The sequence below is a fragment of the Glycine max genome, chromosome 17 (assembly GCF_000004515.6).
Source record: "Glycine max cultivar Williams 82 chromosome 17, Glycine_max_v4.0, whole genome shotgun sequence".
In the NCBI taxonomy this organism is placed as follows: domain Eukaryota; kingdom Viridiplantae; phylum Streptophyta; class Magnoliopsida; order Fabales; family Fabaceae; genus Glycine; species Glycine max.
Genome location: NC_038253.2, coordinates 3074011 through 3088438, shown reverse-complemented (window position 1 = coordinate 3088438; position 14428 = coordinate 3074011). Strand labels below are relative to the sequence as shown.

Genomic DNA, 14428 nt, shown 5'->3' with positions numbered 1-14428 from the left:
AAGGATGTCAAAATTCAAGTGTGACAATTTGAATTGAGAATTAGTTTTATAATCAAATCATAAAATATAAGATTGTAAAGATACCTTCGGTCTGACTTGAAAACTAATTAAATATTGTAATTATTGTGATTAAAAAGAATATTATTGTCAAACGTAGGCTTAAGCAAAAAGCCAGATTCATTTGATGTGGAATAAAATACTATATAGGAAAAAAAAGAAGGCATTGATGGCGACAGAATGTCTCTTGTAAGGGTAGAAATGAAATGGTGTATGGATCCCTATGTTTTTAAGTGTCAAAATCAAATTTTTAGAGATCGGCTTCTGTCGTATTCTTTTCCTTATCCTCAACGGGTAATGGACCACAGATTGAAGCCTAATCAAGCTAGGGAATCAAAGCTGAAAAATATATTAAGATATTTATTGCTGCAATTAAAGCAGAAATTGACTTACGCTACTCTATTTTGGTACACATAGTTAGCGGGAAAAATTTATAAAATTGGGATGATTTTTTAAAAAAAATTACAGAAAAATAGATAGATTTTGAAAATATTAAGGATTTGAATAAGTAGTATTTTAAAACACAACTTTTGAAGATCCTAATTTTTTTTAAATAGCGAAGTCGTATTTTATCATAATTTCAATATTTTTTTATAAAAAAAATTATAATTCTAAAGTCATGTTTTAAAATATGATTTTTTTTATAAGAAGTCTTACTCATATCTTGTAATTTTTTAAAAAAACTTACCCCAATTTTGTATATTTGCTAGCGGCCGGTGTATATATGCATGCAAGTTGGATAAAAATAATACTAATGTGATAAAAGGGAGGGTAGTGTGCATCCCAAAACTTTCTTTATGATCCATTAAGAAAGATATGCAGAGGAAGCAAATCAATCCAAAAAGCAGCTACACAAAACCAAGAAATGCCTAGAATCAAGTATTTTTTGAAGTGTAACACTTTGTAAAGGAAATTCATTCACAAAAATAACCGTCACAAATTTCCACAGTCCCAAAATAATAATAACAATAACTTTTTTTTTACAGTAATAAAATTAAAACTTAAAATTTGATATAAACTATTCAAATTTTTATCATTAGACCAAGTTTAACTAACGGGTTAATAATTATATATATTTGATGAGTTATGATATAGTCTCTTCATTAAAAAAATTTATGGAGTAAGAGGGTTTAATTTTATTTTTACCAAATTAGTAATTACTAAATAAATAAGAGAAAAAATTTACTTAATTAGAGAAATAAAAGACATATTTAGAAGTTACAAAATATTCTTTTATAAAATTTAAAATATTAATTACATTTCTTAACTATGTAGTAAATAAGAACATCATATATAATTTACTTATAAAATTCAAAATATTAATAAAGTGTTTTATTAATCATGTATATTAAATTTTTAAATCATGAAATTTTGTCTATTTGATTTATTTTATGAGAATTTAATTTAAATCTAATGATTAAAATAATAAATTCTACTATTTGTAATGTTTTTTAAACTGTGCAATTTTATAGAATTTGGTACCGCATGTTAATTAATCATATCCCATAAAAAGTGCACTAATATAATTATGTATGTTAAAATTTATTTATTTTCAAGCCTCTCTTATACTTGTTTTTTTAATTCTTAAATATGTGTTAGATAATATTTTTTTTATCAAAGGGGATCAAAATGATTAGATAATGTAATTCTAACATTTACAATATAGTTTTTTCTTTTCGTGCATGTTGCTTATGTATAATTACTTTTAAAAGAAAAAGACAATCAAGGAACCTCAATATTTAATTTGCATAGGTTTCATGAGCAATAGACTTCAATTCCTTACTTAAGGCTCTAAAAGAGGGGGGAAATACTCTTTTCACAAAAAGGCTCATTAGATTAACATAGAACAAATATTGGGATAATTAAACATATAGTTGAAAAATAAACAAATGTAATTTAATTGGTTGAATAAGATGTGTGTGAATTAGTGAGTATTATAAACTCATTTGTTGAGTAGGGTGTGTCATATGTAAGAGCATAATAATGTTGGATCACTTAATAATTTCTTCAAAGAAAGGAAGTAATTAATAACAGAAATTACCTTAACAAATGATCCCTACTTACAAAGTTAGGTATGCATGATGAATGTGAAGGTGCAAATCAATATTGGTTAAAATAGTGAGAAATTCATGTAAGTTATGTATCTGAAATGAATGTTACAAATCACAATATTGGCCTATCAATTCGTGCACCAAGTTTGAGTAATTTTTCAAATTTGTAACAGATAGGGATAGGGATGGGGATCCCTTAGAATGTTTGTCAAGCTAAAATATCTATGCCAAAGATGGTGTCATAAAATTTTAGAGCCAAAAATAGTAAAAAGGGGGAATCCGATAAATCTGAATGAATCATGTTTGAACTATCCACATGTGGACAATACATGAAAGTAAGAGAGAAATGAATAACAGCAGCTGTTGTAACAACTAGATTTTACACATACTACTCAATACTCAAGTCTCAGTTCAATGCAGTTCCTTTATACCACATATTGCTCAATGGAAATGCAAACAACATCTTTATTGAATAACATGTTTATCTCGTTCTGACTTCTGAAATATATGATCATATGATATGAGGATCACCTTGACCTCATCTCTTTGTTAATTAAAGTCCCCCTTTAGTATAGTATGTATTCATGTATAATTCTCACTAGTTTTAGATGCTCACGAATATTTATCCTCGCTAAACCCAATTTAAGGATAAGTTTTAAAAATGCTTCCAATTAATGCCAATGTCATCTCTTGATAAGTTTACTTTGGAAGTTTTCAAGGGTTAAACACAACTATTTTTTCGCTTATAAGAGTAATTTAGTAAATATGTATAGTTTTAGTTATGAAGAGCATTTGATTTCACTCTTTAAGAGGGGTCAACATAAACTAGTAAACTAACCAAATCAAGTATATATCACAAACAATTAAATCATAAAGATGTTAAAATTTAATTAAGAAAAAAGTAATTTAACAAAATACCCGCCAGAAAACTTCACAGTAATATTACAGTCTTCAAACCTTTTCCAACCACTTACAACTAAATCTCCTTCATGTCATCATCTAAAAAGAAATGTGAAGATAAATTAGTTGAATGTAGAAACTCGATAATCGTATGCATAGCTATGACTTAAACGGTGTCTAATGAATGATTCTCACACATGCACAAACAGAAAAACTAAGCTCGAGAAAGGCACTTAGTTCCACCATTCACTAATGAGTGGGGGAGGGTGCTAGCTAGCTTGTCTTATATGTACGTTTCTTTGTGGAAGTTGATCTTGATAATGAGAAAGAGATGGAAATGTAAAAAGCAAGAAAGGCTATAGGGGGAGAAAAGGGTGGTAAGGGGTTGAGTATATAAGTACTAGGTGATATTCCCTTTGATGGAATACTTAAAATCTATAAGAGAAGTTTTACTAGTTTGTTGTCACTTTACATCAAATAAAGTGTCATTTGTTAATGTGGTTGTGATTTAAGTAATACAAATATAACTTTTTTTAATCTTTGAAATCCCTTGTCTTTTTTGCAATTTGGCTCTTAAAAACAGGTGCTTAAATTCCATCCCATTTTGCAATTGAGGTTTGAACTCAAAATTAACCATTTTTTCTGGTTGGTACGTCGGCCTAATTAGAAGTATCTTGTTGTTAATTTCTTAACAAACTTTTGAGTATATCCCTTTTGTTACAATTTTTCTTTGTCTCTTTCCAACACAGCTAATTAGCTGAATAATATAATTACATTTCAAGTTTCAACTCGTTCATCTTTGATGGCCGTTGTGAGAGTATAATAGCCAAAACTACTTATGCCATCATTACTATAATGTTTGTACTTGTAGTGTATGTCTTGTTGGAAGCTTGCAATGTTGGCAACGGAGTTTTCACGCCGCAGTTGGAGACAACGAGTTTCTCCGGTCTGACGACGGCGTTGCAGTGAGGAGTCTGGAGCTCACACCTGCAGGTAAAAGTCTGGTTGCTCTGGCTCCGGCGATGAACCTCTTCGTCCATGCGAGCGAATCTGTTCTCCATCGTCAGTTTCCACTCCAAATTCTCGCGCGCGCTGTCCAATTCTTCATTCACGATCTCGTGTAGCCGCTCCTTGCACATAGTCGCAACCTTGGAAACGAAAACGATACAACTTCTCTAAGTCGCAGGCCCTCGACGGCGGACTTGGAGACCGGTGGGGTGCCGTAACGGTTAGGATTGTTCTCGGCGAGGTGCTCCTCGAGACCCGCCCCGAAGAAGTAGTCGCCGTGGGTGACGCCGGGGAAGCGGAAGGCTCCGTCGGGGTCGCCGATTCTTAGGGCTTGGAAGTAGTTTGGGAGGAAGACTAGGGGGTTTGTGATGGAGGAAGGGATCTTTGCAAGAGAAAGAGGGAAGTGGAGAGGAGGGAAACGAGGAAGGAAAAGAAGACAAATTCAATTTTTTAAATAATATAAAAAATTTGTTGATGGTTAGTAATAGATGTTGATGACATATGATATTTTCATTGTGAACCTCATTACTTCACACTAACCGTAATAACTAAAGTAAAATATAACAAAATGTGGAGCACTTAGATAAAAAATAATTTTAAGTAGTAAAATAAAAATAGTTTATTTTTTTATATATAAAAAATATATTTAAGTCCAAAAAAAGTGTTTGTATTTTTTCACTTTCTAAAATTTAGCATAAATTTGAGTTAAATGTGATAAAAGTATCTGTATTTTTTTTCATATGGATGAATCTGATGCTCAATTTTATAACTATTTAGATTTAGTTTCTTCGAATTTATCGTGTCTTTTAAAATTAGAAGGTACTAAATTTATATGTTTTTTAAAGTTTAAGGAATTAAATTCATTAATATGAAAGAAAAAGAACTTTAACCACTTTTGACTGGAAGTAGGAAAACTAAAAATACACTTTTTCAATAATAAATCTAATAAAAAAGAGTTTTTGAGCGTAAGATGATTTATAGCTTTATTTGTTAGTGGGGGGATGAATGTTTACTATATTTTAAAATTAAAGTTTCGGAAGGATTTGTAAACCTTCTAAAATTTACTAAACTCTCTTTTAAAAATTTAATTCTAAAAGTGATTTGTAAATCATTTTTGGAAGTTTAAATCCAAATTTAATTTTGGAATTTAATTCAAGAGTCTAATTTGATATATTTTGAACTTAAATTTTCGGGAAAAAAGCATCCATGTCTTATTTAAATAATAATATTTTAAAATAATAAATAAGAAAAATAAAATGTAGTGTCATTAACAATAATAAAAAAGTAGTAGAAAAAACAACCTTACCCTAATTCTGTCTTACTGTATCTGTTAGTTAAGTTTGATCAAATCCAATAAGAGAAGAGGGCTCTAGGTCCAATCCATAACCAAAAAGTATATAACAAAGTAACTTGTACGTGAATGACTGAATGAGCAACGAATTTGAAACGGTGAAAGGTAAAGGCTATCTATCCCCCTCTTCAAGAGTTTATTTGAAAGGTAAGCAATTAAAATGTTCTTGATTTTTTTTTTTCGTAAGCAATAAAAATATTCTTGATTTAATCTAGAATGGAGTTATTTAATCCAAAATAAATGTACGCATATTTGTATATTTTAAACACAAGTTCACTTTAGAGGAAGTTTTTGCGAACAGATATTAGAGTTGTTTCTTTAGATAAAGGCGAATGGGAACAGAGACATGCCATTGGATGCTGCTGTGACTGTGAGTTCATCATAGGCAAGTGTTGGCTCAATTTCTCTGTCCTTTAGCATATTACCATATCAATGTTACATGTTAAGCTCATAATCTCCAATTAAAATAGGTTTTAACCTGAGACTCATCAAAGATGGGTAATCAAGTCTTTAGAAAATTACATTACTCAGAAAATAGAAAGGAAATCTTAAATAGAAAATGATAAACCATCAGATAATAGGTGCAACTAAGCTATAATGGGTCTAAGATGAAACAAGATTTGTGTGCAAGCCTACTAATGAAGCATAGATACCACCCTTGTTAAGCAAAGTGTCATGTTTTCCTTGCTCAGCAATGACTCCATTTTGAACAACTGCTATCGAATCTGCATCCTTTATGGTGGATAACCTGTGAGCCACCACAATTGTGGTTCGGTCCACCATCACTTGGTCTAGTGCATCCTGAACCACTCTTTCAGACTCAACATCAAGTGCACTTGTGGCTTCATCTAGCAGTAATATTTTTGGATTCTTCACTATGGCTCTTGCAATTGCCACCCGCTGCTTCTGCCCTCCAGATAGTTGAATCCCTCTCTCCCCTACTATGGTGTCATAACCCTGCGTGTGTTGTTTGTCTATGATTCAGAACCTTATTCATATGGTGTTTAGAATTACACTGCTAGTTACTCAAAATTTTGGCATAAAATTTTTGTTGCACAAGTTTTAGGAACAGATTCAGTTCATTGAATAGTGTGTAGGTTACCTGCTGCAAACTGCTAATGAACGTGTGGGCATTTGCCAGTTCAGTTGCAGCTATAATTTCAGCTTCTGTTGCATCACCTCCTTTTCCATATGCAATGTTGGTTCTGATGGTATCATTAAACAGCACAGGCTCCTGGCTTACCAGACCCATCTGCTGCCTAAACCATTTAAGTTGTAGCTTTTGGATTTCTGTTCCATCCAGTGTAATCTGACCTGAATCTGGCTCATAAAATCTTTGCAGCAATGAGATTACTGTTGACTTTCCACTTCCACTTTCGCCTGCTAGAGCAACTGTCTGATTTTCATCAGGAAAATCAAACTATTAGATTCTCTGTTAAGAAAGACCTAGATGGGTTGTTTCAAAGAATCATGTATTCCTATAAGAATTATGCATCAAAACAAACCAGTGTATCAGTTGGTGTTACCTCCCCTGCATGAATGGTCAAGGAAAGATCTCTGAATAGAAGAACATTAGGCCTGGTTGGATACTTGAAAGTGACATGGTGGAACTCAATTTCTCCCTTCACTTCTTGCAATGTCATTCCGCACTCATCACTGGGATCTATTCTTGATTTCTGGTCAAGAATAGCAAATATAGAAGTAACAGAACTTTTTGCTTTGCTTGCACCTGGGGCCATGAAGCCAGATTGTGAAATTGCTATAGCTGCCATTGTGAGAGTGAAAAACACCTGGAAAATTAGAAAATGAATTGTTAAATGCTTGAAGAATGTGATGAGCATTGCTCTTAAATTATTTATGTTGTTTTATTTAAAAGAAAAAAGAAAAAGAAAACACTTTTTTGTTTGTTTGAGATATTAGCTTATTCTTTGTCAGCGACAATTTGAGATAAATAGAAAAGATGTAAATCTGAAATGGTGACAAGGATAGGACAAAATTACACGGAAAACATCTGAGATTGATGTTTTGCCATTCTCAACAAGTCGGGCTCCAGCATAAAAACTGCATGAATTAACCGAGAACACCAAGAAGAGTGATAACCCAAAACTTGTTCCGCTGACTATACCTTGCCATATACCTGTCTTGATGGGTCCTAAACATTTCTTCTGGTATAAGTTCATTACCTTCTCTTCAGCACAAAAAGCGGCAATTGTTCTGATATTCCCTACTGCGTCATTCGCTACTTGACTTGCTTCCTCATATAGTTTCTGTGCAACATATAGATCACAGTAAACATTGGTCAAATGGATAATAGTACTAATTAAACAGAGACGAAATACTTTCCCTACTGCATCATTCCCATCCCTTCCATTTTCTATACAGATTATTTGTTTTCCATTTCCATACAGATTAATTGATACAAATTGATCCGATTACTTCCATTTAGGTTACATTTAGATCCAAAGTTTCCTGCCACCCTTTTCCCACTATGTCTGAAATTTCATATTTTCACATATTTATATTTTCATACAAGTAGTTGTTGTTTGATGTGAGTTATTTACAAACCTTTGCATCAGTGACAAATCCTTGCATGGATCCCATTTGCACTTGTCCATTTACTAATAATAGAGGTAGCAAAACAAGAATGATGAGAGAAAGCTGCCAGTTTGCCTCAAAGGCGATTACCAAGGCTATGATTACTGTAGCAACATCTTGAACCATCAAACCGAGTGCATCCCCAACAAAAGTTCGAATAGAAGCCACATCAAGTGACAGCCTTGCTCCAAGTATTCCACTTGAATTCCCAGCTTTGTCAAACCAGCCTACTTCCATGTGAATAATTTTCTTGAAACACATCAGCCCGATCCTTTTTATCAACTTAGAACCAGCTACAGCAAAAAAGTATGACCTTATTGGATGAAATATGGTGCCAGCTACACCAAGGGCAATAAACATTAATGCCCAAAACTTTGAGACTTTACGGAGTTCATCTGCAGGCTCAAGGAAAGTATTTATCATGTTGGAGATAAGAAACCCCATAAGGGGTAGTATTGCCCCAGTTACTATGGCAGCTAGAGTCCCTAGGACTAACTCTGGGATTTCAGGCTTGTTAAGATAAACAAGGTGAAGGAATGAGACTTCGGGAGGTGAATGTGATACTACTGGAGGAAGAACTTCAGGTCCTTCTTCTGATGTTTTCAAGAGATCAAGTGTAGTAGGCATAGCATTTGATATTCTGAATGAGTCATGACTGCTGTTTCCTGTTCCAGATGATCCCAAGCTTAAAGATTGAGGGAAAGGAAACCACTGGCTTGATTGTCGTTCAGAATCTACAGAGTTTTCTACCCTGCCGGAGTCATCTGTACCATCTAACTGCTTGTTAATTTCTTGCAATCTAATGAGCTGGCTATAAGCTCCATCTGGATCTTTAATGAGCTCCGCATGTGTACCTAATCAGTTGAAAGAGATAAGAATACAATAATGCTTATGTGAAGGAAAAATGATGGCTTGTCTGAGTGTGTAAGAGAGAAAAACTTCAAAGCAAATTGCCATAATTGGTTTCATTTATTTGGCAGCATAAAATATGTACCATTTTCTACTACTCTTCCTTGATGAATAACAGATATGGTATCAGCATTCCTTATTGTGTTTAGGCGGTGTGCTACAATGATCGTTGTTCGGTTTATCATAACTTTGTCTAGTGTCTCTTGCACCACTCTCTCAGACTCAGCGTCAAGGGCACTTGTAGCTTCATCAAGGAGCAGAACTCTTGGATCTTTCAGAATTGCCCTTGCTATGGCAATTCTTTGCTTTTGACCCCCAGAGAGCTGTGTACCATGCTCACCAGCAACTGTGTCAAGTCCCTAAAATCATAATTTTACAAAACTAATGAGGTAATAAATATATAAAGTAGTCTTCATATTGTGAAATTTCAAATTAATATTGTTGCAAAGGCAACATTGCAAATTTCAAAATATGAAAGTGCGAGCTCACATGTGGAAATTTATCTATGAATTTAGCTGCATTAGCAAGTTCAGTGGCGGCTCTGATTTCTTCATCTGTTGCCCCATCCTTACCATAGGCAATATTTTCTTTAATGCTACAATGGAAGAGAACCGGTTCCTGGCTGACAAGGCCTATTTTCTGTCTGATCCATTTCAACTGTAATTCTCTGAGGTTGATACCATCAATAAGAACTTCACCAGCTTGTGGATCATAAAATCTCTCAATCAAACTAATAACTGTTGATTTCCCACTCCCACTTTTCCCAACCAAAGCTGCATTAGTACCACTTGATATTGAAATAGAAAATCCATTGAATATCAATGCATCTGGTCTTGAAGGATAACTAAAGCAAACCTCCCTAAGTTCTATATCTCCAGAAATATCATCTTTCTGTTGACCAGCAGTGTCGTAAGCATCAATATCTGGATGCCTATTTATTGTTTCAAATATTTTAAAGGCGGCAGCTTGTCCTGCAGCAAATGCTGTTAAATTTGTAGAAACCTGCCCCAAAGACCTGGAAAATAAAATTAAAATGGAAATGCGTGTCAAATTTTCCTGCCAAGCTTGGGAGAAAGGTTGTAAGATATGATTGATGAATCCCAAAAATAGTTGTTAAAGCAGAAACTAACTTACATGGAGGCATAAAATAGTGCCAGAAATATACTCATGACTTGACCTGGTGTATAGCCTTTCTCTAGTACCATCTTTGCTCCAAACCATAAAGCCAATGCAAAACTACTGGTAATAAAAAAACGGATTGACCCCAGGCCTAAACCAGCAGCCACTCCATCTTGCACTGCAGTCCTGTAAGCTTTTGTTAAGGATTGATTGTATTGAGCTATAGCTTGATTCTCGCCTGTAAATGATGCAACCTGCATTGGAAGAATGTGTATCTTTTATATGCTACTCTGTTGCAACATGTAAAAGAACAAGACTGATAAGTTTCATTATGAAGATTGGCATACAGTTCGAATTGAACCAATTGCACACGCTGCTACAGTTGCTGCTTCAGAATAAGCTGCTTGTCCACGGGATGCCAACTTTGCAAAAGCAATGCTCATTATGGAGCCGGAGAGGACAAGAGGTGGAATACAAGATAGAAGGACAAGGGTTAGAAACCAACCCTTGATGAATGCTATGACTAAACCTCCTAAAAAACATGCTACACACTGTATGAATTTTCCTACCTGGTATTATCACACAAAGGAGAAAGAAAAATTTGTTTTTATTTTATGGTAGATGAAATAGTGATGATTTGGTACTTGTAGCTGTAGCTTTCAATTAATACCTTCTCTCCCATGGCTTCTTGAATAAGAACTGTGTCACCTGACATCCTTTCAACAACCTCACCAGTATTGGTTTCCTTGTCAAAGTAGCTTATATCTTGTCTCAGAACTGCTTTGAGGTATAAGCCTCGAATTCTCGCTGCTTGTCTCTCCCCGGTGGATACCCAACAAGCCACCTCTGTAATGGTGCATAATAAAATATGAATAACTCCTCTTATTGTTATATAAGAATAAATTTTATTTCTAGTTGTACAGTATGCATAATGAGCAGAGAATTTGGCATGCTTACGTAGAAATGCTGCCAGAAAGGAAATTGCACCTAGTAGTGCGAACTTCAGAGACACCTGAGTATTGAACAAACCATTATGGGTTATGACAGAGAAATGAGGGGAATTTGAAATCCAAACTGTTCCTCTCAAACTTGAATGAATTCTTGTGCAATTAAGCTACTTCCATAACATTGTTGGACAGAAAATAGACAGTTGGAAATTGATAATTCAGAAATTTAGAAGAAAAAATACTTACAATTGTCTGTTTCAACAAAATATTAAACAATTGGTGGTGGATTACTATATAATTCATCTTCACCCACCCGTGCAAACGTTTTTACGTTTGGTCTAACAGACTGATAGTAAAATGATTCCATATTAGTTTTTTTACCTTCTGCCAAGCAACAACGAGGAAAAAAATAATAATTTAAAAGAATTCCATTTCACACTATTTTCATCGCTTCCCCACCCGGATAGCTTATTTTTTTACATCCCAATAGAATAACGATTCAGATGTCAGAGTGAAGGGATGCTAGTCATTTATTACCTGGGAAACTTCATGAACTACTTGTTTAGTGTTACCACTTCTTCTAAAAGCTTCAATTGCTTCTCCCATAACTATATTCGTTGAAGCCTTAGTCATTCCATTCCCAGCAGCACTTATTGTCCCAACAAACATCAATAGATAATCCCTTGAGTCTGCAAATGAAAAAAGTTTGTGAAATGGTAGTGTTTTGTTACTTTCCTCCTTCTTCATCATCTTGTTCTTCTTGAAATCTTGCTGTCTGGCCATTTCTTGGGTATTTTAAGGACTTTGAACTGGTGGATGACTAGTTGATTCTTGAAAACCTCTGTTGGTTACAACTTACATACCCCACTTGAAAGCAGCTGCTGAAAAAGGATCACTTGTTTGAGTTAGCAACTTCTATTTTTAGTATTTCCATCAAAAGTCACCCCCTGAAGTGACTTATGACTGTTTAGACGTCCAAAACTACAAAAAACAACTTAAATTGGAAATTGCATGGCTTAAACAAATTCAACAATAGATAGGAATGAAGATCGGAAAGTGAAAGAGAATAAAAAAATTTAGCAGCTAGTGAACCAGAACAGGAAAAGAGAGGAAACTAAGATGCAAGGTCCACCTGTAAAACCAACACGAGTGATCAATGCACATTCAAAATGCCCATGTTGTTGTTATTTTCTAAAAGAAGTAAAAGCCAGTAATGAACGCTTTTGCAAACCTGAGGTAGAAGTGTTTCCTTCCTGCCCTCTCAGAATGATATCAAACGATGAGAGAATGAAGGAAAAGCATAATGTTGATGGAAATATAAGTTTGGAAGTAGCTTAGTATTGCAAGGTAGCTTACATGGCTTAATTTTAAATCCAGATAAAGCAAATGAACAAAAACTGTGATAATTAGATGCCCATTACCGAAGCCAACAATTTTATTTATATAGTCTAAAACTTCGAATTGTATCGAAGAAGAACTGTTTGAAGTTTGAGCCATTAAAATTGTGTCAAAATACATGCACATGCATTAAAATCGTACGTGGGACCCACCTGATCTTAGATTCAGGTGTGAAATTGGAAGAAGGGAAAAAATTTGCCATTACTACTATACCCTTCCCTACTTTGGATGTTTTCCAAACTCCAAACATCACCGCACCGCCTACTTGGTCATAAATAAAAGAGTAGCCATTAACAAATTATTAAAGTATTTTTTTTAATTTAATAAAATAATATTGGAATAAATTTTACTCCATACAATAATAAGATTTTGTTAATGATCGAAGTGTAAACAAAGGAAAAAAAATATTGTTACACTAGAAGAAGTTGGTAAGTTCACACCGACATGCATATGCATGCATGCCACGAGAGAAGGCATGCGATCCAAATGCAGACAACACTTTGAACAGATCATGACAACAGAGTCAGAGAAAGGCAAGTATATATATATATATATGACCCAATTGCAGAGCCAAACAAACAGAACAGAAAGCGAATTCTTTTAAATTTATATAAGAAAAGAAACAAAAAGGAGGAAGCTGATTCATTTCTTTAGTCCAAACTCCAAAGCTACAAACTGATTCCCGAAAGTGTATATATATATATATATATATATATATATATATATTCACCCTACAAGGTAGACAAACCCAATAATAATACTAGTAATACAGTACTACCAACAAAATCTCTGTTCTGGGCAACTCTGGGACTTGTCTGTGTGTCTCTTTTAAATTCACTATGAAATCCTTTTCACCGTTTATCCAACCGAATAAAATTGTCCACGTGGATGCCATATCCTTGACCTCCACAAACTTGGTTCTAGTTCACGGCATTCACATTTCACAATCTGCATGCAAGTCAGATATATTAAAAATTTGAATAGTGTGAACACAGCAGCGTGTAGTCTTTAGCAGAAGCATGGAGCAGTAGGTGTCAGTACACGGGACACTACTGTGTTTTCAGTAAAGTGCATTGTGCCTAGCTAGCTAGTTACTTCACGATCGATCGGACACTGATTTCATAATGATGATGATGATGTATGTCCCAACTAACAAATTGACTGATCTGGCTATAAGGATGTGTTCGTTTCCAACGAAAGAAAAGCGCTGAAAGTGTAAACACGGATGAAAAGAAAAGAAAGAAAGCATTTGGCTTGTTCAATTGAGATGAAAGTAAAATCAGTACAAAATTGGTCAGCTATACTTGCAAATTTCTTTTCAAAACTGAGATGAAATGCGAGGAAAGAATACATAGTGTTGGCTGTTCCGAAATTAACCTTGGCTCCTCATACACACGCACGAGAAGAGCACCATCTTTTAATCAAAATTTAATAATTAAGTTGCAGCCATATTCGAATATGGAACCCAATAATCAAATAAGCTGCAGCCATATTCGACTATATATGTGCAAAATCAAATAAGCTGCACCCAAGATTGAATTTGTGCATAGGAAAATAGATTATATATATAAAATAAAATAAAATGTTATTTAATATAATAAATTTTTGTAAAAAAAATAAAAAGTAAGTAATATCATACGAAAAATAACCTACTTTAGAATTGCTTATAATCGTACTAGTTAAAAAAATATTAAAGAAAAAAATGCAACTCCACATGATAAAATTGGAACTGTACGTAAAAATGATTTATTCAATTTTTATTTGGGTAAATACTCACTTTTCTCCCTCAACGTGTGTCCCTGCAAGATGAAAATATAAGATTTAGTTTTTAAAAAATGTAAAAAGTATGACAAATATATCAGACCGTTAATTTTTGTTTGTTACTGTTAATAAAATAGCTTACGTGACACATGGAGAGAAATTTATCACTAAAATAATTGTCAACGTGGATCGTCAATATAAGGGCATATTTGTCATAATGAAATGTAAAGTCACTGCAATCCCTGAATCACTCTACCACAACATGTCAAATGAAATGCCAAAGTGGCTGCAATCCCTAAATCACTCTATGTCTTAAAGGCAAAGAACAAACC

The 14428-nt window shown here is 33.9% G+C and overlaps 1 protein-coding gene across 1 annotated transcript; it reads right to left on the bottom strand.

Annotated features, from left to right (window-relative positions):
• Positions 1-5802: 5802 nt before the first annotated feature.
• Positions 5803-12381, bottom strand: LOC100818527 (ABC transporter B family member 11). Its single transcript, XM_006600346.4, has 13 exons — positions 12169-12381; positions 11475-11818; positions 10948-11002; positions 10661-10836; positions 10338-10559; positions 10006-10244; positions 9361-9886; positions 8957-9230; positions 7933-8816; positions 7368-7634; positions 6894-7157; positions 6470-6763; positions 5803-6324 (listed from the first exon to the last, which is right to left on the bottom strand). Exons 2-13 carry the CDS (start codon positions 11718-11720, stop codon positions 5971-5973), a joined length of 3801 nt encoding a protein of 1266 aa, XP_006600409.1. The 5' UTR covers positions 11721-11818; positions 12169-12381; the 3' UTR covers positions 5803-5970.
• Between the last annotated feature and the right edge of the window lie 2047 nt (positions 12382-14428).

Excerpts from the sequence above, each read along its gene's own strand:
- LOC100818527 (XM_006600346.4), bottom strand. The coding sequence starts at position 11,720 with ATGGCCAGACAGCAAGATTTCAAGAAGAACAAGATGATGAAGAAGGAG. Across the intron at positions 11,003-11,474 it reads TAGTTCATGAAGTTTCCCAG|GTGTCTCTGAAGTTCGCACT; the intron begins GTAATAAATGAC and ends TTCAATACTCAG. Across the intron at positions 10,245-10,337 it reads CAATTGGTTCAATTCGAACT|GTTGCATCATTTACAGGCGA; the intron begins GTATGCCAATCT and ends CTTCCAATGCAG.